Source organism: Sciurus vulgaris (assembly GCF_902686455.1).
Source record: "Sciurus vulgaris genome assembly, chromosome: 11".
NCBI classification, from domain to species: domain Eukaryota; kingdom Metazoa; phylum Chordata; class Mammalia; order Rodentia; family Sciuridae; genus Sciurus; species Sciurus vulgaris.
The window spans coordinates 16,004,145-16,029,413 of NC_136472.1; the positions used below are offsets into that span (position 1 = coordinate 16,004,145).

The 25,269-nt window shown below is 37.2% G+C and overlaps 1 protein-coding gene and 1 pseudogene across 2 annotated transcripts in view; one reads left to right on the top strand and one right to left on the bottom strand.

Moving 5' to 3' along the window:
- Positions 1 to 1,017: 1,017 nt before the first annotated feature.
- The window catches only part of LOC306638411 (uncharacterized protein), a gene marked incomplete at both ends in the record, with an annotated part of 32,318 nt that continues 8,066 nt past the window's right edge, over positions 1,018 to 25,269 (bottom strand). Inside the window, 2 exon segments of the mRNA XM_079101704.1 lie at positions 1,018 to 1,055; positions 1,058 to 1,969. Of these exon segments, the coding sequence (XP_078957830.1) occupies positions 1,018 to 1,055; positions 1,058 to 1,969 (950 nt within the window).
- On the top strand, positions 20,877 to 21,821 carry LOC306638949 (olfactory receptor 5B17-like; annotated as a pseudogene). The gene has a single exon. The product of its transcript is annotated as an olfactory receptor 5B17-like (transcript).

A 25,269-nucleotide genomic window follows, 5' to 3' on the forward strand; every position in this document is an offset into this window, starting at 1 on the left:
TAATTTAAGGAAAGGAATTGGTAAATACCATGACTTTATCAAACACACTATATATATGTACATGTATAAAATTATTTCATGAATATGAGCAAATAAGATAAAAATAATAAAATATTTACATTTGTCTGTTCAGAGTCCTTTTAATAGCTGTTTCATGAAATGATGCATTTTGTCATTTGATTTTATGGTTAAAATACTGTATGTCATGAAAGGTATTGTTGCTGTTATTCCTTTGAGCAAACCACTTATGTGTTAGGTCAAATAAGAGTGAGAAAAACAGAAATCTTTATTTTGTTTTCAAATCATATTAGAAAATTTTAAAACTCAAGAATATGTGAAAACATCACAGCAGTTCTTTTCTAATTTCTCCCACCGTGTTGTCATCATATTTTTATTATTTTGGAAGTGAAAGTCTCTTAATTTTACTTTCAGATCATTAGTATAATGATCTGAATATAATATTATATGTTAATATAAATACAATGGCTTGTCATATACTTCTCTCCTACCTTGAAACTTGCTTACTTCATTTATTAGTTCCAATAATTTTTAGTTGATTGCTTATGATTTACATACTAAAGTTCATGTTATCCACAAACAGAGATAGTTATATTTAATATTATTTCTACCTTTGTGGATTTCCTGGGAAGCCATAAAGGATAAGGTAAAATTATTTAATCTCCTCTGCCTTGTAATTCTAACATAAATATTCATCATTTAGAAATTTCCATGTGGACAAGCTTATCATACCAAATAAACCGGTAGTGAATGAAATTTCATTAAGATGAAGTGATTATTTGTGCCTGGATTAGTGTGAAAACACAAACATATACTTCACTACACTTCATTAAAATAATCATCATATCTTCAAATTTGTGGATACTAAGAATTGTTCTTTACTAAAGAAATAATATTAGATGATTTGAATTTCTATAGACCACAAGGCATTTACCATTTGGATTACTGCATGCAGTTGTTCTAAGAGGAATGGAATACTATTCTAGGGGATGTACATCATTAAAGGACTAAGCCTAGAGAACATTTTGCCTTCTCACCACCTTCTTGCATGCACTCTGGACCTCCTTGTTCCTTAGGCTGTAGACCACAGGGTTCAGCATGGGGATGACCACAGTGTAGAACAGAGAGGCAAACTTGTCAGTGTCCATGGAGTGGCTGGAGCTGGGCTGTAAGTACATGATGGTGACAGTCCCATGAAAGATGGAAACTGCAATGAGGTGAGAAGCACAGGTGGACAGAGCCTTCCGGTAACCCTCACCTGAGTGCATCTTCAAAACAGTGGCAAATATGAACAGGTAAGAAATCGAGATAACAAGAAGTGCAAAAATGACATTAAAGGTTGACACGAGAACAAGAATCAGTTCAGCCATGTGCTTTTCAGAGCAAATCAGAGTCATGACAGCTGGAATATCACAGAAGAAGTGATGGATCACCTTGGACACACAGTAAGAGAGGCAGAAGGTGTCTCCGATTTGCACAGAAGCATTCACCAGACCGATAGCATAGCAGCCTAGGGCCAGACGGGCACACAGGGTGCTCGTCATGATGGTGGAGTAACGCAGGGGTTTGCACACTGGCACGTAGCGGTCGTCGGCCATTGAGGTCAGGAGGTAATTTTCTATGGTGGCAAAGGCTGCAAAAAAGAACATCTGAGCAGCACAGGCATGGTAGGAGATGACCTCGTCTTCCATAAGCAACCCAGCCATGACCTTGGGAGTGACAGCTGAGGAGGAACAAAAGTCCACCAGAGACAGGTTGCTGAGGAAAAAGTACATGGGGGTGTGGAGCCACGAGTCCAGCAGGATCAAAGTCATCATCCCCAGGTTCCCAGCCAGGGTGACAAGGTAGATGAGAGTGAGCATGATGAAGAGGGGAAGCTGCAGCTCTGGGGCGCTGGTCAGTCCCAGCAGGATGAACTCACTCACCTCCGTGTTACTCCCCATGGAGGGCACTTAGTCTAGAACTGCCAGGTGCTGTGCAGCAAAGAGGAAAAGTTTGATTTTGGAGAGCAAAACTCAGTTGAACAGAAATGGAAAAGGATAACATTGCTTTACTATAACAATCATGATTTTCAGTATTCTCTAGATCTAACGTGTTGGCATGACCGTGCAATTTAGTGGATGATTTATCTAGACAATAATTTGCTTTTGAAGAGTAAGTGCCTGCACAGATTGGCTTCCCAATCTGTTAATTTGTTTTTGAGCAACCTGAGTCACTGGAAGGGGAACATGATTTGACCAAGGTCAGAAGTTTGACCTAAGCCTACGTCAAAACTAAGAACCTTTGAGTCTAACAGCTATGCTTCTATCTCCTATGTCAGGATTTATATGTGTGCATTCTTTTACACTTCTCATTGGTACCATTAGATTGATTAGCTATTATGCCAATATTTATATGAAATAACTTGGTAGCCAAAAGGTTGAAGAATTAACTCACAATTACACAAGCATTAGCAGACAGGCCAAGGCTTAAATCCAATCAGAATGGTTCTGAACCTAAATGTTAATGAATTTGAAGTGATTTTATTTTTATTTAATTTACATGTAATCATTATCTCCATGATAAGAAACTTCCAGCATGCTCTGTCCTTTCCCAGATGAGTCTGTATCAACCATTCTGCTTGAGCACGCTGGGACCTTCAAGTCCTCTTTTTAAAAATTACTTCCTTGCAAAGTGCATTTCAGCTGGTGTTGAAAGAATGCCTTTTTGTGTCACAATCATTCTTACTGTCATTTCCGCGAATCCTCAGTTAGAGAGCAGGAATTGAGGGTGGAAAGTTCTGGTGTGGGAAGTACATGATAGTCTGTGGTTCTATTCATCTATTCCCTGATCTCATTTCTCATATTTCTGCTTTTCCCTCCTTATGCCAATTGACATGTCTGGACATTAAATTATTTGTGGTATCCAATATATTCCCCCATTAATGATGTGAGCTACAATTTTTATTTCTATTTTATATATTTTTTTTGGTTCTATGATTAGTAACATATTGTCATTGGCCCCTGTGGATGACCCAAGAAAATCTCACCTTCACAAATGCTCACTTTAATCACTATGCAGAGTCTTTTTTACCACGTAAGACAGCGTACCCATAGGTTTCAGGAATAAAAATGTAGATATTTGGGGGACCATCATTAAGCTGGTATACTGGGCATGAATGCAATGTATAGTAGGTAACTCATCTCCAGAGGTAGACATGGTTGAGGCTGTGATGTCTTCACAGATTAGAAACCAACTTAGCGATTGTGTATAAGAAAAACCAGAGGAACAGAGAAAAGTATTAATTTGTTACAATCAAATATTAGACATGAACCTTTTCCTAAATCAAATCTCTTGAAGCTGCTAATAGCTTAAACTTACTGATTGTGAGCCAATTATGTCTCATGATGAATGACAGATATAAAGACACACAGACGACAGACACATATCAGAGATTGGGGGAGAAACAGTATTTACACATACACATACTCATACATCCAGCCTTCAAAGAAATGAAGGTTTGCAGGGATCTTCAGTTTTAGACATTGCTGAGGCTGAGATGTCTTCAGAGATTAATAGTCAACAAACAGAAGAGCATGAAAGTATGACTTTGTCAACATGATGTGTCTGAAATGGATGTTTTTCCTAAATCAGATCTGAAGGTATTAACAGCTTAAACTTAATGATGGTGAGCCAAATTTGTCTCATGGATGATAGACAGACACACAGACACATATCAGAGAATAGGAGGAGAGATAGTATTTACACATGCACATGGTCAGATATCTAACCTCACTGTTAAGAAAAGGGAGGTTTACAGGATCATATGCCTTCCTCAAATTCTATAACTCCTTAGAGATTAATTCAAGATTCAATTCCATGTCTAACTTCTTCTAAAATCTGTGTCTTTAATCACTGCAATGCCAGGTTCTCTAGAGCAGTAGTAATGCAAAAGCAAGTTTGTGGGGAACTGATAGTGAAAATGGAGAAGTGATCTAAGTAGACTCGTGGTTCATCCAGAGTCAATGGAAGTATTGCTGCACCTGGTCCAGGAGAGCTGTCCCTTCAGTGACAACCTGATGGGCAGAACAGGGTTGTTCACCTCCTGCTCAATCGGAGCATCAGCTATTCTAGGCTTTTGCTCTCTTCTTAGGGAAATCAACATGACATGTCATTTCATGAATATCACTGAACCCTCTCTGCTGGTTAAAGTGATGTGCATTTGAATGGCAGATCCATCTCAGTGTGATATATATCTGCACTGCATAATAGGCAAGCTCTCTAGACCCCAGCCCAAGATAGCTCTCTCTCTCTCTCTCTCTCTCTCTCTCTCTCTCTGTGTGTGTGTGTGTGTGTGTGTGTGTGTGTGTGTGTGTGTGTGTGATCCTGGGGATTATGTTACTGAGGCTTCAACCCATGGTCTTACAGATGCTAGGCAAGTACTTTACCATTGAGATACATCCCCAGCTGCTACTATGTCAGTGTCTCAAAAAGATATTAAAACAAGCAGATCTGATCTCAAAATTCTCTGAAGATGTAACTGATCCTTTGCTTCTATGTTAATTATATATTTTATTGAAAGTTCTTATTGATTATAGAAGCTTACCTTGCTCTTGGAAAAGAAGGAAGAAGAAATCCTGAACAGCGGGACTGAAATCAGAAATTTATCCTCAGAAGGGCATGTAGATGATATTGGAAATATTCTCTTTTACATATTTGTCAAAAATCTTGCAAGTTCTCTGAGGCAGGAAGAGATGAAGGATCATTATAATGGATGTAGGAAGGCTGGGCTTAGCTCTTGCACGTACTGTAGACTTTTCTATGCCCTTGAAATTTATTTACCTGTTGCCGAGCACAGTTTCCTCATTCGTAGAATGAAATGATAAAATTTTCTCTGCCATAACTTCAGAGAGCTGTGTCTATTAAGAGCAAGTAGGTGTGTCCATACATACTTGAGTACACTTTAGTAAAAGTGTAATAATCCTTTCAGCATGAGGCAACACAATTTTTATTTTGGCATGTTTTTTTCTGCCTTCTGTTGCAGAATCACCGAAAATACTGTCTAGGGAAATGCCAGTGTGTGTAATCGAAGTGTTAGCATTCACTTGATTAAATGGTGGCCAAAGGGGCTCTCATTAATTTTCTCTCTTTAAAATAATGTCATGTGGGACTATGACATGATTTCAGAGCCTAATGAATACAACCAGGAGCAACTTTTACAAACACAGTCTTCTCCCTTTTGAGGGCAATCATTTCTCTTCATCACACTTATCTGGTGAAGAGGCAATTAACCTGCATGCAGGGATAGAATATTTTTATGTTGAGTTGCACATAGATGCATTTCCTATAACTGTTTATTCTCCCTTAATTTCAGTAAGTTGTCATTCCTTAATGTGCACCATGTTGAATCCATTAACATTTAATGTGTTATTGATGGTTGTAAAGCATTCTAAATGGTTTATTTTGTTGTCTATAATTTTTATTCATTTCATTTTCTTTCTTTTCGTTATATTACTTATTGTGACTAATCCACAGGCTACCGAATTTAATGAAATGAAAAACAAATTCTTGAGTGTTTTTTTTTTTCCCCTGTGTTTACAGTCAACTGTCAAGACAGTGATACCAGAGAGGTGGAGATTAGAATCTGCTTTAATACTGATAAGTCAGCTCCAATATGCAAGTCAGATTAGTAGGAAGGTGCAGTTGGTGCTCTTAGCACTCATTGTCCATGTGCTGGCCAGGAAGATGAATTCACTTCTCATAGACCTAAGGCTCAGATTTTGCTGTAAGAGCATGTTCCACTCACGGGTGGGACGCTTAATTTCTCTGTTGTCTGCAATCAGTAGTACATGACAGAGAGAAGTAAAATCAAAAGCACCCAATTTCTCATCTTTTAGGCACATTTTTAAACCCTGTTGCACTTGTCCCTGGGACACTGACCCCACCGAAACACTTTCGCTGTCCAGCCACATCTCTGGTTAGTAAGCCACCTGTCAAGTTTTATACGTATCTCACAATGATGTCGTGATTTTGCAATCATATCTGACTGGCAGTTTATCTGGGTATAAAAATATGGATTGGTATTTATTTTCTTTCATTTTTTTAAGATATGAATCCACTGTTGATTTATTTTTCTTTCTGAAGGAAAGGTATCAGGTATATTGTACTTACATTGTAGAAAGATTGTGCTTTTCCTTGTTTTTCTATTTCCTCCACACAGAGCTTTAAAAATGTACTCTCCCCCAAATTGCTATCATTCTTCAATATGAGAACTTCAATTTGGCAAATTTTTATCTGTTTCATATTTTAATAATTTTCTCCTCTTCTTTCCATATGGAGCTTTTGAATGTATGTTCTTTCTCTCTTTTGTTTTTACTAGTGTATTATGTTTACACATAGTAACGGGGTTCATGGTGACATTCATATGTGCCCATAAAATCATTTACTCCCTTATATTTTCTTGTACTTCTTTTTCCCCTCCGCTCTTAACCTCCCCATTTCTCTTCCTCTATTTTTCTGGTCTTCCTTCTGTTTATTTATATATATATCATTTTTGATTGGTGCTTTAAAAGTGGAGCCTCATTGTGATACATTTATACATGCATTTAGCATAATTTTGCCAATTGGTTCCCTTGTGGCATCTTTCTTCCCTCACCTGGAACCCTATTATATCCTCCTGATCTCCCTTCTATTTTCTCTTTTCTATTTTTTAAATTTCTTTTTTCCTTCTAGCTTCCACATAATCCTTGACTTTCTGAGTCTGACTTATTTCACTTAGCATAATATTCTCCAGTTCCATACACTTACCTGCAAATAACATCATTTTATTCTTCTTTACAACTGAGTAGAGCTCCATTGTGTGTGTGTGTGTGTGTGTGTGTGTGTGTGTGTGTGTGTGTGTATACACCACATTTTCTTTATCCATTCATCTCTCAATGGGCACCTAGACTGGTTCTATAATTTTGCTAGTGTAAATTATGGTGCTATAGACATTGGAATTCATATATCCCTACAGCATCCCAATTTCAGTTCTTTTGGACCAATACCAAGGAGTGGAATAGCTTGGTCATATGGTAGTTCCATTCCTAGTGTATTTAATATCTCCATATTCCACAGTAGTTGTACTAATTTGCAGACTCTCCACAATGCATAAGCTCTCCTTTCTCTCACATTCTTGCCCCATTTTTTACTATTTATTTTCTTGATGATTGCCATTCTACCTGGGGTGAGGTGAAGTCTCAGAGCAATTGGATTTACATTTCTCTGATGGCTAAGAATGTTGAATTTTTTTAGTGTCTTTGTTAACTATTCACATTTTTTCTTTTGAGAAATGTCTGTTTAGTTTTTATGCCCATTTATTGAGTGGATTTTGGGGGTTTGGTATTAAGTTTGTTGTGTCCTTTATATTGTATGAATATTAATTCTCTGTCACAGGAGTATTTAGCAAAGGTTTTCCCTCCTTCTGTAGGCTCTCTCTCCAAGCTCTTGGCCCCTTTGCTTTGCAGAAACTTTTGAACTTGATACCATCCAATTTAGTAATCCTTGTTTTTTTTTTTTTTATTATTATTATGAGTCTTATTAAGGAAAGCAAAAAGACTGTGAGTTGGAGTATTGACCCTGTTTACTTCTAGTACTGGCCGTTTCTGGTTTAATTCTCTGGTCTTTGAACCACTTGGAGTTGACTTTTGTGCAGGGTGAGAGGCAGGGACCTAGTTTCTTTCTTCCAGACGTGGATATCAGGTTTTCCCAGCATAATTCATTAAAAAGGCTGTCATTTCTCCAACGTATGTTTTTGGCACGCCTGTCAAGGATCAGATAACTATATCTCTCTCTCTGTCTTCTCTTCTCTTCCACTGATATGTGAGTGTGTGTGTGTTATGTCAGCACCGTGGTGTTTTGGTCAGTATAACACTGGAGCATGACTAAGATCAGGTTTTGAGGTGCCACTGACAAAGCTCTTTCAGCTCTGAATTACTTTGGCTATTTCAGGTCTTTGTTATTTTTCTAGCTCTGTGAAAAATTCCATTGGTATTTTGATGGGAACTGCATTGAATCTCTAGATTGCTTTTGGTAATGTGCACGTTTTGATGAAATGAATTCTGTCTATCCAAGAACTTGGGAGGTCTTTCCATCAACGAGTATTTCTGTTTTCAGTATTTTGTAATTTTCATCGCAGAGGTCTTTCATATCATTGGTTAGTTTTATTCCTAGTTTTTATTTATTTTTTTTATTTTGAGGCTACTGTGACTTGAATTTTTTTTTCCTGATGTCTATTTTGGCAGAAATATAATGAATATATAGAAAAGTTATTGATTTTTGTATGCCGATTTTTGTGTTCTGCTATGTTACTCAATTTGTTTTTTCACTTCTAGTAGTTCTGGTGGGTGTTTTTGTTTGTTTACTTGTTTTCATCTTCTAAGTGTAGAAGCATATCACCAGCAACAGTGATAATTTGACTTCCTCCTTTCCCACTGTATTCCTTTTATATCCTTCTCTTGCCGAACTGTTCGGGCTAAATGTTTGAGTACTGTATTGAATAGGAGTGGTGAGAGTCGACATCCTTGCCTTCTCCTGGTTATGAAGTAATGCTTTCTGGTTTTGCCCATTCACTCGGATATTCACTTTGAGATCGTCAGACATAGTCTTTATGATGTTGAGGTACATTCCTTGCCTCCCGAGTTTCTTTCATATTTTTAACATGAATATTAGAAAAACGGTCACAACCCCAACTTCTGTGCTCACACAACTCGTAGAAGTTTCAGCTGTTTTCCATGGATGACACTTTTCACCAAAAGTGAATATTGACTATAGAAGCTTACTTTGGTTTTGGAAAACAAATGATCATCAGTCCCGATCAGAGAGTTTGAAACCAGAAATTCTTCCATGGAACCACACATTGCAGAAGTACCTCTCTGGCAGGTATTGGTCAAAATATTCTGAGATCTCTAACACAGGGACACACGGAAGAAAGACTAGTATGAATTTGGGTCCTGAATCTACTATGCTTTCTTACTGGAACGGTTTTAGTCAGCTTTTTTACTGCTGAGACTAAAGGACCCGACCAGAATAATTGTAGAAGAGGAAAAGTTTATTTTGGGTGCTTATGGTTTCAGAAGTCTGAGTCCATAGAAGGCTGTGTCCATTCCTTGAGGCTCTAGGTGATGCAGAACATCATGGCTGAGGAGTGTGGTGAAGAGAAGAGGCTCATATGATGATCTGGAAGCAGAGAGATTCCACTTACCAGACACAAAACACATACCCCAAAAGTGCACCCCCAATGACCCACCTCCTCCAACTCCACCCTACCCACCTTCAGTTATCATTCAATTAACCCCTCAGGGGATTAATTCACTGATTAGGTTAAGGGTCTTCTAACCCAATCATTTCACCTCTAAACCTTCTTGCATGAGCTTTTGGGGGACGCCTCACATCCAAATCATAACAGTGTCTTTAAAGGTCTCACCTCCTCCTTATTTATAAAGGAAACATTATAATGTCATATCTCCTACATCATCTACAGTAGTATGCTTGTGAGTAATAAAACTTAAACACAAGTAGCTTAGTGGTTATTATTTCAAAATAAATCAATTTACTTTTAATCTTGAGGTATTTTTCTTGGCCATAGTTGTGCACTCACAACAAGACTTTAGGTTGGATGAAAACCCACCTGCACTGACAGATAATGACATTCAGATGAATTAATGATGACCACAGGGACACTGCATGCTATCTTCTCCCTCTAAAATAAACATCTGAAATTATTTATGTTGGACTTCAGAGACGAATACATGTGTATATCAGCAGGGAATGATGCATACACAGAGCTCTCTTGGGATGTGCTCACACAAGGGAAGTGTCTCACTTTTTAAGGAAAGAAGCAATTAAACTACCTGTGGGACTAAGCTGGATATTTTAAATATGCACACACGCATTTGTATGATCTGTTATTTCTCATTTTCAATCTTTAATATATAATAGAAAGACTAATATGCATTCTTTTTAGGATAGAGCTTTAAATTTTTCCTCAAATATATATTCATTTAACTGCTGCCACAATCACCCATAATAATTTTTTTTAATCATTACAATCAATTGTGTCTTCCACCTTCTGCCCCTGGTAAATATCATTTAATTTTTCCTTAATTTTCCTTTTCAAGAAAATCCTTTACTGGACTCCTAGAATATGTATTCTGTGGCTCATTCATTTAGTGTAACATATTTGAGGTCCATCTGCAACGTTACCCATATCAGTGGTGGTATCTTCTACTGAGAATAATCTCCATTACGAGATTCATTTCATAGTTTAGGGGCAGTTATTATGATTACAATTAAATTAACAGTGATTACAAATAAAGCTGATCTTACTCTTAAATGTTTTTTGTTTAAATGCAGGTTTCATTGCATCTGGATCAGTACACAGGAAACATTGCCTCTCTCATTCTGTGAAGTCAGCATAGCCTCATACCAACGTTAGGCAAAAATATCAGAGAAATAAAACTATAAACCAATACCTCTGTTGTATATGCATAAAGCAATATTTAAAAATTCTAACAATCCACATCTATCAGCACATTAAAAAAACTATCAATCATGACTGTATAAGTTTTACTCCAAGAATGTAAAGACACTTCAATTTGAAAAAAAAAAAAAAAAAAGCATGTAATGAACTATATTCATACAACCAAGGGAACAACGGGATCATTTCTGTAAGCTAGGGTAAGCATTTACCTAAGTTTTACTTCTTTCATGAAAGGAACACTCAGAAAGTTAGGAAAAGAAGTGAACATCCACAAACTATAAAGAAAATATACAAACCACAGCTAAGATCATAATCCAAAGGGAAAGGCTGAAGACTTCCCCAAAAGTAGCAGATAGAAGTATTGCTGCTTTCACCTCAGGGACATTTCTCACAGGTTCCATTCCTCCAGGACTGCTAGCCATGGGTGGCAGTACAGTCCAGCATATGGTCACCAGTCCATTACCAGCTGCCTAGGTCAGAGACCCAGCCTGGGTGCCAGCTGGATGGATTCAGCCTCCTTCCCACATAAGAAATAAACAAAAGGGACTCCTGGGCCCCACATCAATGTTTATAGCAGCTCAATCACAATAGCTACATTGTGGAACCATCCTAGATGCCCTTCAATAGATGAATGGATAAAGAAACTCTGATATATATATATACACAATGGAATAGTAGTCAGCCATAAAGAAGAATAAAATTATGGAAATCGCACATAAATAAATGGAGTTGGAGAATATCATGCTAAATGAAATAAGCCAATCCCAAAAAATCAAAGGCCAATTGATTTATCTGATAAGTGGATAATGATACATAACAGGGGTGGGGGAGGAAGGTAAGAGAATAATGGAAGAACTTTGGATTGTGTAGAGGAAAAAGAGGGGAGAGGTAGGGGTGGGGGAAGGAAAGAGTGGAATGAGACAAACATCACCTTATGTACATGTATGATTACATGAAGGGTGTGACTCTACATTGTGTACAACCAGAGAAATGAAAAGTTGTACTCCATTTGTGTACAATGTGTCAAAATGCAGTATTTAAAAATAAACATAACTACATTTTTAAAAATTATACAGGTTTGTTGGGGAAAAACCAGAAAAAAAAAACATTTAGAGGAATCTCTTAAGAGCCTCAAAGAAAATTATATTTATAATCTTATAATTCAGAGATGGAATTAGCAAAAAGAGTCCTTGGCAACCCCCTATTTAGGCATATCCTGAGGCCTTGATTCCATTCCTCTAAATTTCCATAACAAAAATCACAGACTTTTGTTTAAATAAGGATAGATAATCTTGTCTTAAGGGAGTTATTAAGTCCTAGAATGTAATAATAGATTTAAGTGACAATTCAAGACGTCTACACTAGAAAGTTTCAAAAAGAGTTATGGAAAGTGTAGACAAGATGTCACCATGACAACACCATCCACAGCCTAGGCTAAAGGCATGAAAGTTGTTTTTGTCACATAAATGTACTTTGCACACAGCAGGCAGTTAATATGGAGACTGGTTACACACTTTCAATTGTTTTAATTTCTGTACTAACCTCAAAGAAAAGGGAGCTGGATAAATATCTCTTTTTAAAGTATTTGAACAAAGATACCATGGAATCATTTTTTTCTTTTTTAAAAGATCTGAAGGTGATAAACCCCCACAAACCTATGAAGCATGAGGAAGCAGAGATGATAAAAATGATGAGAAACTAATTGACAGAGGGAAAGAAAGAAGCAGAGAATGGGAACAAGATAATCACAGTAAAAGCAGCACTCTGGGTCAGAGACCCATAAACAATAGCTCTTAAGGTCCCAGGATTATCTTCAAATTTTCTACCCAGGGTCCCTCTCTGTCTTTGGTTTTCATTACTCTGGTCAGTGAGAGCAGATCAAAGGAGATGGGATAATAAGAGAAACCCTACAAGCCCATGCCCAAGCCACTGCTAATCAATAGATTTATACCCTAATCCAGAGAGGCAATATGGCAGAATATTCCCTGATTCTCCAGGACGGAACCAAAACAAGTTGCAGCTGTACATTGAGATAGAAATTCAATAGCAGGAAGTTTGCTACCTGGTACGACCCAGAGATTTTGCATAATAGAATAGCAAGAGAAGCAGAGTGCCCAGCACCTACCGAATAGCAACTGGGCAGGTGAGGCTGAGCACCACTTGGCAGGGGTACAGGTGAAAACAGAGATTGCCAATGAGCTCTTCAGTGCAGACTCTGCACCTTGTAAACATAGTCTAAAGAGACAAGAGGTCCCAGACCTGCACAGGGAGCTGCCTTTAGAGAAGGAGATCGCAGTATCTCCCAGCAAATTCTCAGGGTGATTTAAGGTCAGCTTAAAAAGGGGCCTGTGGCCTCAGCTTGAACTGCTCTGGAGATCAGAAACACCTCTAATTTCCATATTCAAAATACATTAAGAAGATTATACATAATGATCAATTTAGTTTTATTCCAGGAATGCAAAAATGCTTTGATACATGCAAATCAATAAATGTAATTCATCACATGAATAAAGAAAAAAATCACATGATTACCTCAGTAAATAAAGAAAAGCCTTTAATAAAATTCAGCACATATTTGAGTTCAAAATACTAAAGAAGTTAGGGGGAGAAACAACTTACCTCAACATCATAAAGTCTATGTTTGACGATCTCAAAGTGAACATCAGAGTAAATGGGCAAAACCAAGCATTTCTTCTAAAATCAGGAGCAAGACAGAAATGCCCACTCTCGTGACTCCTGTTAAGTTAGTACTTGAACATTTAGCCAGAACAACTAGGTAAGAGAAAGACATAAAAGGGATAAAATGGGAAAGGAGGAAGTCAAATTATCACTGTTTGCAGATGATATTTTTATACTTAGGACATTAAAAAAAAAGACTCCACTAGAACTTCTATAACTGAGAAACAAATTCAGTAAAGTAGTAGATATAAATCAACATGTAAAAATAAAAAGGTTTTCTATATATCAATTATAAATGTGCAGAAACAAAAATCAGGGGAAAAAATCAAATTGATGATAGTCTCAAAAAAAAAAAAAAAAAAAAAACAAATCCAGGTTGGGAATATAGCTCAATTGGTAGAGAGCTTGCCTCACAAGCACAAGGCACAGGGTTCAATCCCCAGCTCCAGAAAAAAAAAAAAAAAAAAAAAAAAGAAATCCTAGGAGTAAAACTAACAAGATCTCTCAAGACCTCTGCAATGAAAATTATAAAATACTGGAAAAGGAAATACTAGATGATGGAAAGACCATCCATGCTCTTGGCTAGGCGGAATTTATTTTGTTAAAATGACCATATTACCAAAAGCAACATACAGATTCAATGCAATTCCCAGCAAAATACCAATGGTATTTTTCACAGACTTAGAAAAACAATTCAAAAATTCATATGGAAAAATAAAGACTTGGAATAACCAAAGTAATTCAGAACAAAAGGGGCTGTGCCAGCGGCACCTTGGAACCTGATCTCTCTTTATGATACAGAGGTCTACTAACCCAACCAGCATGTCACCGGCATGAAAACAGACATGCAGACCAAGGGGATGAAATGGAAGACATGGAGACAAAGAGGTTCAGCCATCTGATCCTTGACAAGAGTGTCAAAAACATACGTCAGGGAAAGGAGAGCCTTTTTAATGAATGGTGCTGGGAAAACCTGATGGCCACATGCAGAAGAAAGAAACTAGGTCCCGACCTCTCACCCTGCACAAAAGTCAACTCCAAGTGAATCAAAGACTGGGGAATTAAACCAGAAATATGCAACTTCTAGAAGAAAACATGGGTCAACACTCGCAAATAGGTGTAGGTACTGAGTTCCTCAATGACACTCCTAATAAAAATAAAATAAAGCTATTATTAATAGGATTGCATCAAATTTTAAAAGTTTCTGCAAAGCAAACAATTAAGAGCATTAAGAGAGAACCAATACAATGGGAGAAAACCTTTACTAAATATTCTTCTGACAGAGAATTAATATTCAGAATACATAAAGAACACAATAAATTTAATAACAAAACCCAAAAAACCCCACTCGATAAATGGACAGTTGAACTAAACAGGTACTCTCAAAAGAAGAAATGTGAATGGTCAACAAAATACACTAAAAAAATTCAACATTCTTAGCCAATAGGGAAATGTAAATACAATTGCTCTGAGATTTCATCGCGCCCCAGTTAGAATGGCAATCATCGAGAAAATAAATAATAAAAAATGGGGGCAAGAATGTGGGGAAACAGGAGATCCTATACATTGTGGATGGGGCTACAAAGTAGTAAACTACTTTGGAAATCAGTATGGAGATACTCAACAGGCTAAGAAATGGAACCACTACAAGACCAAGCTATTCCACTCCTTGGTGTTGATCCAAAAGACCTGAAATTAGCGTGCTGTAGGGACACATAAATCCCAATATCTCTAACTGAACAATTACGATAGACCCATTATGGAAATAGTCAAGGTGTCCACTGAGAGATGAATGGATAAAGAAAACAGAGTTCTACTCGGTCATGGAGAGAAATGAAATCATGTTACTTGTTGGTAAATGGATGGAAGAGGAGAACATTATGACAAATGAAATGTCAGACTCAGAAAGTCAAGGATGGTATGTTTTCTTTCCTATGTGAAAGCTAGAAAGAAAAAAGAAACTTAAAAACAGAAAGGACATCAGTAGAATAAAATAGGAGGTCCAGAGAGGGAAGAAGGAGGCCAACAGGGGAGAACAGGGGAACAAATTGACAAGATTATGCTATATGCATGTTTAACTACATCACGATGAGGTCCACTTTTAGGTAAATTATAAAGCACCAATGGAAAATAATATATACATAACCAAACAGAAGGAGGATGAGAAGAGTAGAGGGAGAAGGGGGAGAAGTGGGGAGGGAATAAGGAACACTGGGAAATGTATGGGAATAAATTATTCTATGTGCATATGCAAATATGTCTAAACTCCTACTACCAACTATAATACATAGTAAAAACAAAAAGGGAAACAACTGATGTGCAGAAACTTCGTATAAAAATAATGAAGAGAAAAGGGAAAATATTAAAATATAAAACAAATGAAATTTGCCAAATTGCAGAAATCTAATCATTTTTGAGAGAATCATTTTTGAGAGAATACATTGTTAAAATAATAAGTCAATCCAAAAAACCAAAGGCCAAATGTTTTCCCTGATAAGCAGATGATGATATATAATGGAGGTGAGGGTGGGTGGGGGATGAGAGAAGAATGGAGGAACTTTAGATAATGTAGAGGGAAAAGAGAGGGAGGGTGCGTATGAAAGACGGTGGAATGAGACAGACATCATGACCCTATGTACATGCATGATTACATGAATGGTATGAATCTACATCGTGTACAACCATAGAAATGAAATGATGTATACCACTTGTGTACAATAAATCAAAATACAGTCTGTAAAAAATAAAAAGTAAATAATAAAAAATAATTGTGCATCAGTCATGTAAAAGCATAGAAAGGACATACTTTCTACAATGTAACTATATTAAGCCTGACATCAGTCTTTAAGTCAGTCAACAGTGGATGCCTCACCCTACAGGACCAAACTCAAAGTAGCAGTGAGGTGATGGGGAACTAGAAAATAAAGACTCACACACACAGATATGAAGATAAGGCTTGGATCTGGTGGAGTGCTGCTTTTTGATGGAGAAGCAGATCTAAAGAGTTATGTTAGCAATCTTTCTTTATATATGTCTCATTATCAGGTTAAAGCATTATTCTTTGTGCTCAGGAAAGTTGCAGAACTAGAAACATCTATGTAACTTTCCCACAGTTGCCATGTGCAATGTTAGGAGCTTTGTGTAGCACTCAAGGTGGCCCATTGTTTAAACTTGCTGTTAAGTAGGAAGGCTCAGGAGTAACAGAGTTGGTGAAATATTGTGGTTGTCTTGCATGAGAATTCTGCTATCCCTAGGAGCTACGTGCCTGAGATCAAGGTAGAAGCTGATAAGACTCTTGCACAGAACCTCTTTTGGCAAGGCATTACCATAGCAGCTAGGCATACTGTGCTCTTGCACAGAAACTTTCCCAGGCACCAGAAGCACCACAGCCATGAAGTCATCAGAGACCCCCAATCTCCATTACTGTTCTCCCATTCTCTGTCACTGCTCTCCACAAGTGGATTTATATCTTAGAAGAATTAAAGAAAATAAATATCAATCTGGATTTCCATGACCAGATAAATTGCCAGTCAGGTTTGATTGCAACATCAAGACATTATAAGATAGGTAAAAAGGTGGTTTTCTATCCAGAGATTGGCTGTACAGTGAAAGTGTTTCAGTGAACTATGTTCCAGGGACCAGTACAATAATGTATAAAATGCACCTTTATATTTCACAAACTCAAAGACACAAATTGAGTGTTTTTGATTTTATTTCATATTTGTGTCATGTACTACTTATTGCAGACAGCAGAGAAATTAAATGTCCCACACATGAGTGGAGCATGCTCTTACAGCAAAATCTAAGCCTCAGCTCTTTGAAAAGTAAATTCATTTTTCTTTTTTTCTTTTTTCTTTTCCATAAGTTTTGGCCAGTGCGTGGGCAATGAATACCAAGAGGATGTGGATAGAGCACCATCTATCCACAACATCTTCCTACAAATCTGACTTTCATATTGGAGTTGACTTATCAATATTAAAGCATATTCTAATCTCTATCTCCCTGACACCTGTGTCATAATTGGCAGTTGACTGTAAACACAAGAAATCCCAGGAATTTTATTAATCAGTCTCTTAAAGATTCAGTAGCTAATGGATTAGTCATAACAAATTATGTAATGAAAAGAAGAAAAATGAATGAAAATGATAGAAATCAAAATAAACGTTTAGAATGTTTTACGAACACCAATAATATATTAAATGTTAATGGATTAAACACAGTGCATATGATGTAATGTAACTTACTGAAATTAAAGGAGACTAAATAACAGTTACTGCTAATGCATCTATGTAGAGCTCAACATAAAAAGTTACATCCCTGCATGCAGGTTAATTGCTTCTTCACTCCATAAGTATGATGAAGAGAGATAATCATCCTCAAAAGGGAGCCTGATACCCAAAAGAAAACCATGTTTGTAAAAATTTTTCTAGTTGTATTCATTAGGCTCTGGAATCATGTCACAGTCCCACATGACATTATTTTAAATAAAAAACTAATGAGAGCCCCTTTGGCCACCATTTAAACAAGTGACTGCTACACCATTTAAACAAGTAAAGGACACGCACTGAACTTTCCCTAGACAGAGTATTTTTGGTGATTCTGCAACAGAAGGCAGGAAAAACATGCCAAAATAAAAATGGTGTTGTCTCATACTGAAAGAATAACACTTTTACTGAAGTGTACTCAAGTATGTATGGACACACCTACTTGCTCTTAACAGACTCACTTCTGTGAAGTTATGAGAGAGACAATTTCATAATTCCTATTCAGCAAATGAGGAAGATGAACTCAGCAGTAGGGAGATAAATTGAAAACGCACAGAAAATCCACAGTCCATGCAAGATCTAAATCCAGGCCTCCCTAACCTGGGAAGACCATAACCACCTTCCATCTCTTCATGCCTCAGAGAACTTGCAACATTTTCACAAATATATTGGAGAGAATTCCTCCCATATCATTTGTACACCTTCTGATGACTAATTTCTCGATAAATTTCTGATTTCAGACCCACAATTCAGGGCGATTTCTCTTTCTTTTCCAAGAGCAAGGTAAGCTTCTATAATCAACAAGCAAGTTCAATAAAATATATAATTAACATAGAAGCAAAGGATCAGTTACATCTTCAGAGAATTTTGAGATCAGATCTGCTTGTTTTAATATCTTTTTTAAACACTGACACAGTAGTGGCTGGGGATGTATCTCAATGGTAAAGTACTTGCCTAGCATCTGCAAGACCATGGGTTGAAGCCTCAGTACCACAATCCCCAGGATCACACAAACACACACACACACACACACACACACACACACACACACACACACACGCAGAGCTATCTTGGGCTGGGGTCTAGAGAGCTTGCCTATTATGCATTGCAGATATATATAACACTGAGATGGATCTGCCATTCAAATGCGCATCACTTTAACCAGCAGAAAGGGTTCAGTGATATTCATGAAATGACATGTCATGTTGATTTCCCTAAGAAGAGAGCAAAGGCCTAGATTAGCTGATGCTCTGATTGAGCAGGAGGTGAACAACCCTGTTCTTCCTGTCAGGTTGTCATTGAAGGGACAGCTCACCTGAACCAGGTGCAGCAATACTTCCATTGACTCTGGATGAACCACGAGTCTACTTAGATCACTTCTCCATTTTTACTATCAGTTCCCCACAACTTGCTTTTGTTTTACTACTGCTCTAGAAAACCTGCAATCATTGCAGTGATTAAAGACACAGACTTTAGAAGAAGTTAGACACGGAATTGAATCTTGAATTAATCTCTAAGGAGTTATAGAATTTGAGGAAGGCATATGTTCCTGTAAACCTCCCTTTTCTTAACAGTGAGGTGAGATATCTGACCATGTGTATGTGTAAATACTATCTCTCCTCCTATTCTCTGATATGTGTCTGTGTGTCTGTCTATCATCCATGAGACAAATTTGGCTCACCATCATTAAGTTTAAGCTGTTAATACCTTCAGATCTGATTTAGGAAAAACATCCATTTCAGACACATCATGTTGACAAAGTCATACTTTCATGCTCTTCTGTTTGTTGACTATTAATCTCTGAAGACATCTCAGCCTCAGCAATGTCTAAAACTGAAGATCCCTGCAAACCTTCATTTCTTTGAAGGCTGGATGTATGAGTATGTGTATGTGTAAATACTGTTTCTCCCCCAATCTCTGATATGTGTCTGTCGTCTGTGTGTCTTTATATCTGTCATTCATCATGAGACATAATTGGCTCACAATCAGTAAGTTTAAGCTATTAGCAGCTTCAAGAGATTTGATTTAGGAAAAGGTTCATGTCTAATATTTGATTGTAACAAATTAATACTTTTCTCTGTTCCTCTGGTTTTTCTTATACACAATCGCTAAGTTGGTTTCTAATCTGTGAAGACATCACAGCCTCAACCATGTCTACCTCTGGAGATGAGTTACCTACTATACATTGCATTCATGCCCAGTATACCAGCTTAATGATGGTCCCCCAAATATCTACATTTTTATTCCTGAAACCTATGGGTACGCTGTCTTACGTGGTAAAAAGGACTCTGCATAGTGATTAAAGTGAGCATTTGTGAAGGTGAGATTTTCTTGGGTCATCCACAGGGGCCAATGACAATATGTTACCAATCATAGAACCAAAAAAAAAAAAAAATACATATATAAAATAGAAATAAAAATTGTAGCTCACATCATTAATGGGGGAATATATTGGATACCACAAATAATTTAATGTCCAGACATGTCAATTGGCATAAGGAGGGAAAAGCAGAAATATGAGAAATGAGATCAGGGAATAGATGAATAGAACCACAGACTATCATGTACTTCCCACACCAGAAACTTCCACCCTCAATTCCTGCTCTCTAGCTAAGTGTTCACAGAAACGACAGTAAGGATGATTGTGACACAAAAAGGCATTCTTTCAACACCAGCTGAAATGCACTTTGCAAGGAAGTAATTTTTAAAAAGAGGACTTGAAGGTCCCAGCGTGCTCAAGCAGAATGGTTGATACAGACTCATCTGGGAAAGGACAGAGCATGCTGGAAGTTTCTTATCATGGAGATAATGATTACATGTAAATTAAATAAAAATAAAATCACTTCAAATTCATTAACATTTAGGTTCAGAACCATTCTGATTGGATTTAAGCCTTGGCCTGTCTGCTAATGCTTGTGTAATTGTGAGTTAATTCTTCAACCTTTTGGCTACCAAGTTATTTCATATAAATATTGGCATAATAGCTAATCAATCTAATGGTACCAATGAGAAGTGTAAAAGAATGCACACATATAAATCCTGACATAGGAGATAGAAGCATAGCTGTTAGACTCAAAGGTTCTTAGTTTTGACGTAGGCTTAGGTCAAACTTCTGACCTTGGTCAAATCATGTTCCCCTTCCAGTGACTCAGGTTGCTCAAAAACAAATTAACAGATTGGGAAGCCAATCTGTGCAGGCACTTACTCTTCAAAAGCAAATTATTGTCTAGATAAATCATCCACTAAATTGCACGGTCATGCCAACACGTTAGATCTAGAGAATACTGAAAATCATGATTGTTATAGTAAAGCAATGTTATCCTTTTCCATTTCTGTTCAACTGAGTTTTGCTCTTCAAAATCAAACTTTTCCTCTTTGCTGCATGGCACCTGGCAGTTCTAGAGTAAGTGCCCTCCATGGGGAGTAACACGGAGGTGAGTGAGTACATCCTGCTGTGACTGACCAGCGCCCCAGAGCTGCAGCTTCCCCTCTTCATCATGTTCACTCTCATCTACCTCGTCACCCTGGCTGGGAACCTGGGGATGATGACTTTGATCCTACTGGACTCGCGGCTCCACACCCCCATGTACTTTTTCCTCAGCAACCTGTCTCTGGTGGACTTTTGTTCCTCCTCAGCTGTCACTCCCAGGGTCATGGCTGGGTTGCTTATGGAAGACAAGGTCATCTCCTACCATGCCTGTGCTGCTCAGATGTTCTTTTTTGCAGCCTTTGCCACCGTAGAAAATTACCTCCTGACCTCGATGGCCGACGACCGCTACGTGCCAGTGTGCAAACCCCTGCATTACTCCACCATCATGACGAGCACCCTGTGTGCTCGTCTGGCCCTAGGCTGCTATGCCATGGGTCTGGTGAATGCTTCTGTGCAAATCGGAGACACCTTCTGCCTCTCTTACTGTGTGTCCAAGGTGGTCCATCACTTCTTCTGTGATATTCCAGCTGTCATGACTCTGACTTGCTCTGACAAGCACATTGCTGAACTGATTCTTGTTCTCGTGTCAACCTTTAATGTCATTTTCACGTTTCTTGTTATCTCAATTTCCTACCTGTTCATATTTGCCACTATATTCAAGATGCACTCAGGTGAGGGTTACCAGAAGGCTCTGTCCACCTGTGCCTCCCACCTCACTGCTGTCTCCATTTTCTATGGGACTGTTATCTACATGTGCTTACAGCCCAGCTCCAGCCACTCCATGGACACTGACAAGATCGCCTCTGTCTTTTATACCATGATCATCCCCATGCTGAACCCTGTGGTCTACAGCCTGAGGAACAAGGAGGTCAAGAGCGCATTCAAAAAGCTTATTCAAAAGGCAAAATCTTCTCTAGGTTCTGTCCTTTAAAGATGTGAACCCCACCAATTTATTTTATCCCCCTTAGAACTACTGCATGCAATAATCCAAATGTTAAATGCTTTGTGGTCTATAGAGAATGAAATTGCCTAATATTATTTCTTCAGCTAAAGAACAGTTCTAAGTATCCACAAATTTTTAAAAATAATTATTTCAATGAAGTTTTAAGGAGTATATGTTTTTTGTCACATTTTATCCAGATATAAATAATTACTTCATTTTAATAAAATTTGTCACCACAGAGTTATTTGGTATTAGAAAGCCTGCTCACATGAAAATTTCTAAATAATGAATATTTATGTTAGAATAAAAGGCAGAGGAGATATAATTATTTTATTTTAATTAAATCAATTTGCGGATGTCACAACCTTTAGTACGTAAATCATAAACAATAAATTGAAAATTATTAGAACTAATTAAAGATGTAAGAAAAGTTTAAACGTAGAAGATCAATGCAAATTAATGATATTTGTGTATATAAGCAGTTAATAATCTGAAAATAGTTAAAGGAATTCCACTTTAAAAATCATCAAAAATAATGAAAAGATCATGGAGAAAAATAAAAAACAAAGTGTAGTATTTTTTTTCAAGCATCCTTGAGGGTTTTAACTTTTATATATTTTATAGGTAAAATTTTTTTTTATTTTTCTCATTCTTAGTTGACATAACAGATAATAGTTTGTTCAAAACAAGAGCAGCAACAATGTCTTCAAAGACATGAGATTTTTAACTATGTAATTAAAAATAAGGTGTATTATGTTATGAAACATCATTAAAAATGTGCACTTAGCAACAAATACAAATATTTTATTATTATTTTAGTTGCACATATTTATGGGATAACTGTATACATATGTATACCATGTATCAATCAAGCCATGGTAGTTTTTCCATTTCCTTAAAATTATTAAAAATTTTTGATTAGCATACAAAAATTGTACAATGTGATATTTCAATACATGTCTACAATGTGCAGAAATCAGGATAATTAACATTTTCATCTCCTTATCATTACTTTTATTTGGAGTCTTTGAAATATTCTGGCTCTTCATAAAACGTATAATAGTTTTTTGTGAATTATAATTATACCACTGTGCTATAGAGCACTATAATTTATGACTTCTATTGAACATGTTTGGGCATTACTTATACTCTTAAAATTATAAAACAATTGAGAGACATGAAATAAAATCTAAATGGGGAAAGACATTCCTTGTTCATGAGTCAAAATCCAGAAGCCAAAAATACTCCCCAACAGATCTACAAAGTCAACATCCTCCTTGTCCATCTCCCATCAGCTTTACAGAAAGTGGTAAACTTATTTCAAAATTCACGAGGGAATCCAAGAGACCCAAAATAAACAAAATAATATGTAAAAGGAAAGGAAAATTGGATTACTCTCACTTCTTCAATCTTCAAAATTTACTACAGAAGTGATATGGTTTAGATGTGAGGTGGCCCCAAAAGCTTACATGGGAGACAATGCTGGAAGGTTCAGAGGAGAAATGATTGGGTTGTAAGAGTCTTAACCCAATCAGTGAATTAATCCCTGATAGGATTAATTGAAGTGGAAGGGTGTAGTTGGAGGAGATTGGACTTGGGGTGTGACTTTGGGGTATATATTTTGTGTCTGGAGAGTGGAGTCTCTCTCTCTCTCTCTGATTCCTGATGATGCCTGCTGCTTCCCTCTGCCACACCATGATGTTCAACCTCATCTCCTGCCCCGATGAATGGAGCTAGTCTTCTATGGACTAAGACCTCTGAAATCATGAGCCTTCAAATAAACCTTCCTCCTCTGTAATTGTGCTAGTCAGATCATTTAGTCACAGCAGTGAAAAAGTCAACTAAAACAAGAAGCTATAGCAATCAAGATTGTATGATTTTTCACTTAGGGTAATGTTCTCCAGTTTAATTCATGTTTTTGAAATGACAGGATTCCCCCCCCCGCCTTTGCGATTGAATAGTACTTTATTGTGTATACATACTATATTTTCTTTATACACTCGTTTGTTGATAAACACCTAAGCTGCTCCCATATCTTAGCTATTGTGAATAATATTGCAATGGACATAGGCAGTGAACACAGGAGTACTTGCATCTCTTTGGCATGATGATGTCAATTCCTTTGGATCTATGTACCTCTATGTACTAGTAGTAAGATTGCTGAATTCTATTGTATTTTTAGTTCACAGAACCTCCAAATTTTTCAATAATGTATCAAAATATCACATTCTACCCCATAAATATGTACAATTATTATTTGCCAATTAAAACAATTAGGACGAGTATAAAAAAACAGAAAAGATAATATGATAATGGTTTAAGAAAAGCAGCTATAAATCAGTGGACTAGAATTAAGAATCCGGAAATAAACCCCTAAGAGGTATGATTAATTAACTTTCAGCAAGGGCTTCCAAAGAATTCAATAAGAGCATAATAATTTGTTTTCAAGAAAAAGTCTTGGGACAATGGAATGTCCTCATGCAAACACATGGAGTTGAACCCCTGTGTCGTATCCCATACAAAAATTAAATCAAAATGGATAATAGCCCTAACTATAAGAGCAAATACTATAAAACTCAGAGGGAAAAAGAGGGAAACGGAAATAAGAAGAAAAATGAGAAAGGTTTTAAATGAAGAAAAATAGGATGAAGAATATCAAAACTTGGGAAATGCAGCTAAAGAGTACTAAGAGAGACTTTTATAGCACCGAAGTTTACATTGGTGAAGAAGAAAAGACTCGAGCCAATGATGTAAGCTACCATTATTAAGTAACTGGAAAAACAGGGTAGAAAACAAGACCAAAGTCAACAACAAGGGGACTGACAAAAGCAGAAATTAATAAAATTAAAGGTGGAAAAACAATACAGAAAACAAGTGAAATCAAAATCTGTGTGTTTGGGGGGGGGAACTGTAATCTCATAAGTCTAAGCTTAAATGATCAATATCAAAATAAAGAAATAAAGGGAGGATGTTACTACAGATATTAAAAGAGGAAAAGGGAAAAATGCCATGATTGAATCTATGCCTATAATGCAAAATTTTAGGCAAAATGAACCAATTTTTTTTTAAAGAAATAAAATATCATAGTTCACTGGAGGAAAAAAGTATATACAAGATTAGACTTTCAGGAGTTGTTTCCATACTGTGTTACTGGGGAAGTGTCTCCGAGTGTATGGAGCATCCGCAGAGGAAAGACTGGAGGATGGGATGAGAACAGGTCTGTGGCCAGACCAGCTGCCACCAGGTAAGATTCTCTACATCACCTCAAAGGCCACATCTCCTGGACCTGTGACGCAAAGGCCATCTCAGCTGGCACCCAGGCACAGAGGAGAGATTTCAACCTGTGTGAGGACAGGGGCTGCCACAGCCTGCCCCTGCTCTCCATCAGCCCTCGGGGTGCTGGGCAGATGCTCATGTGTGCTGAGGTCACCTGCCC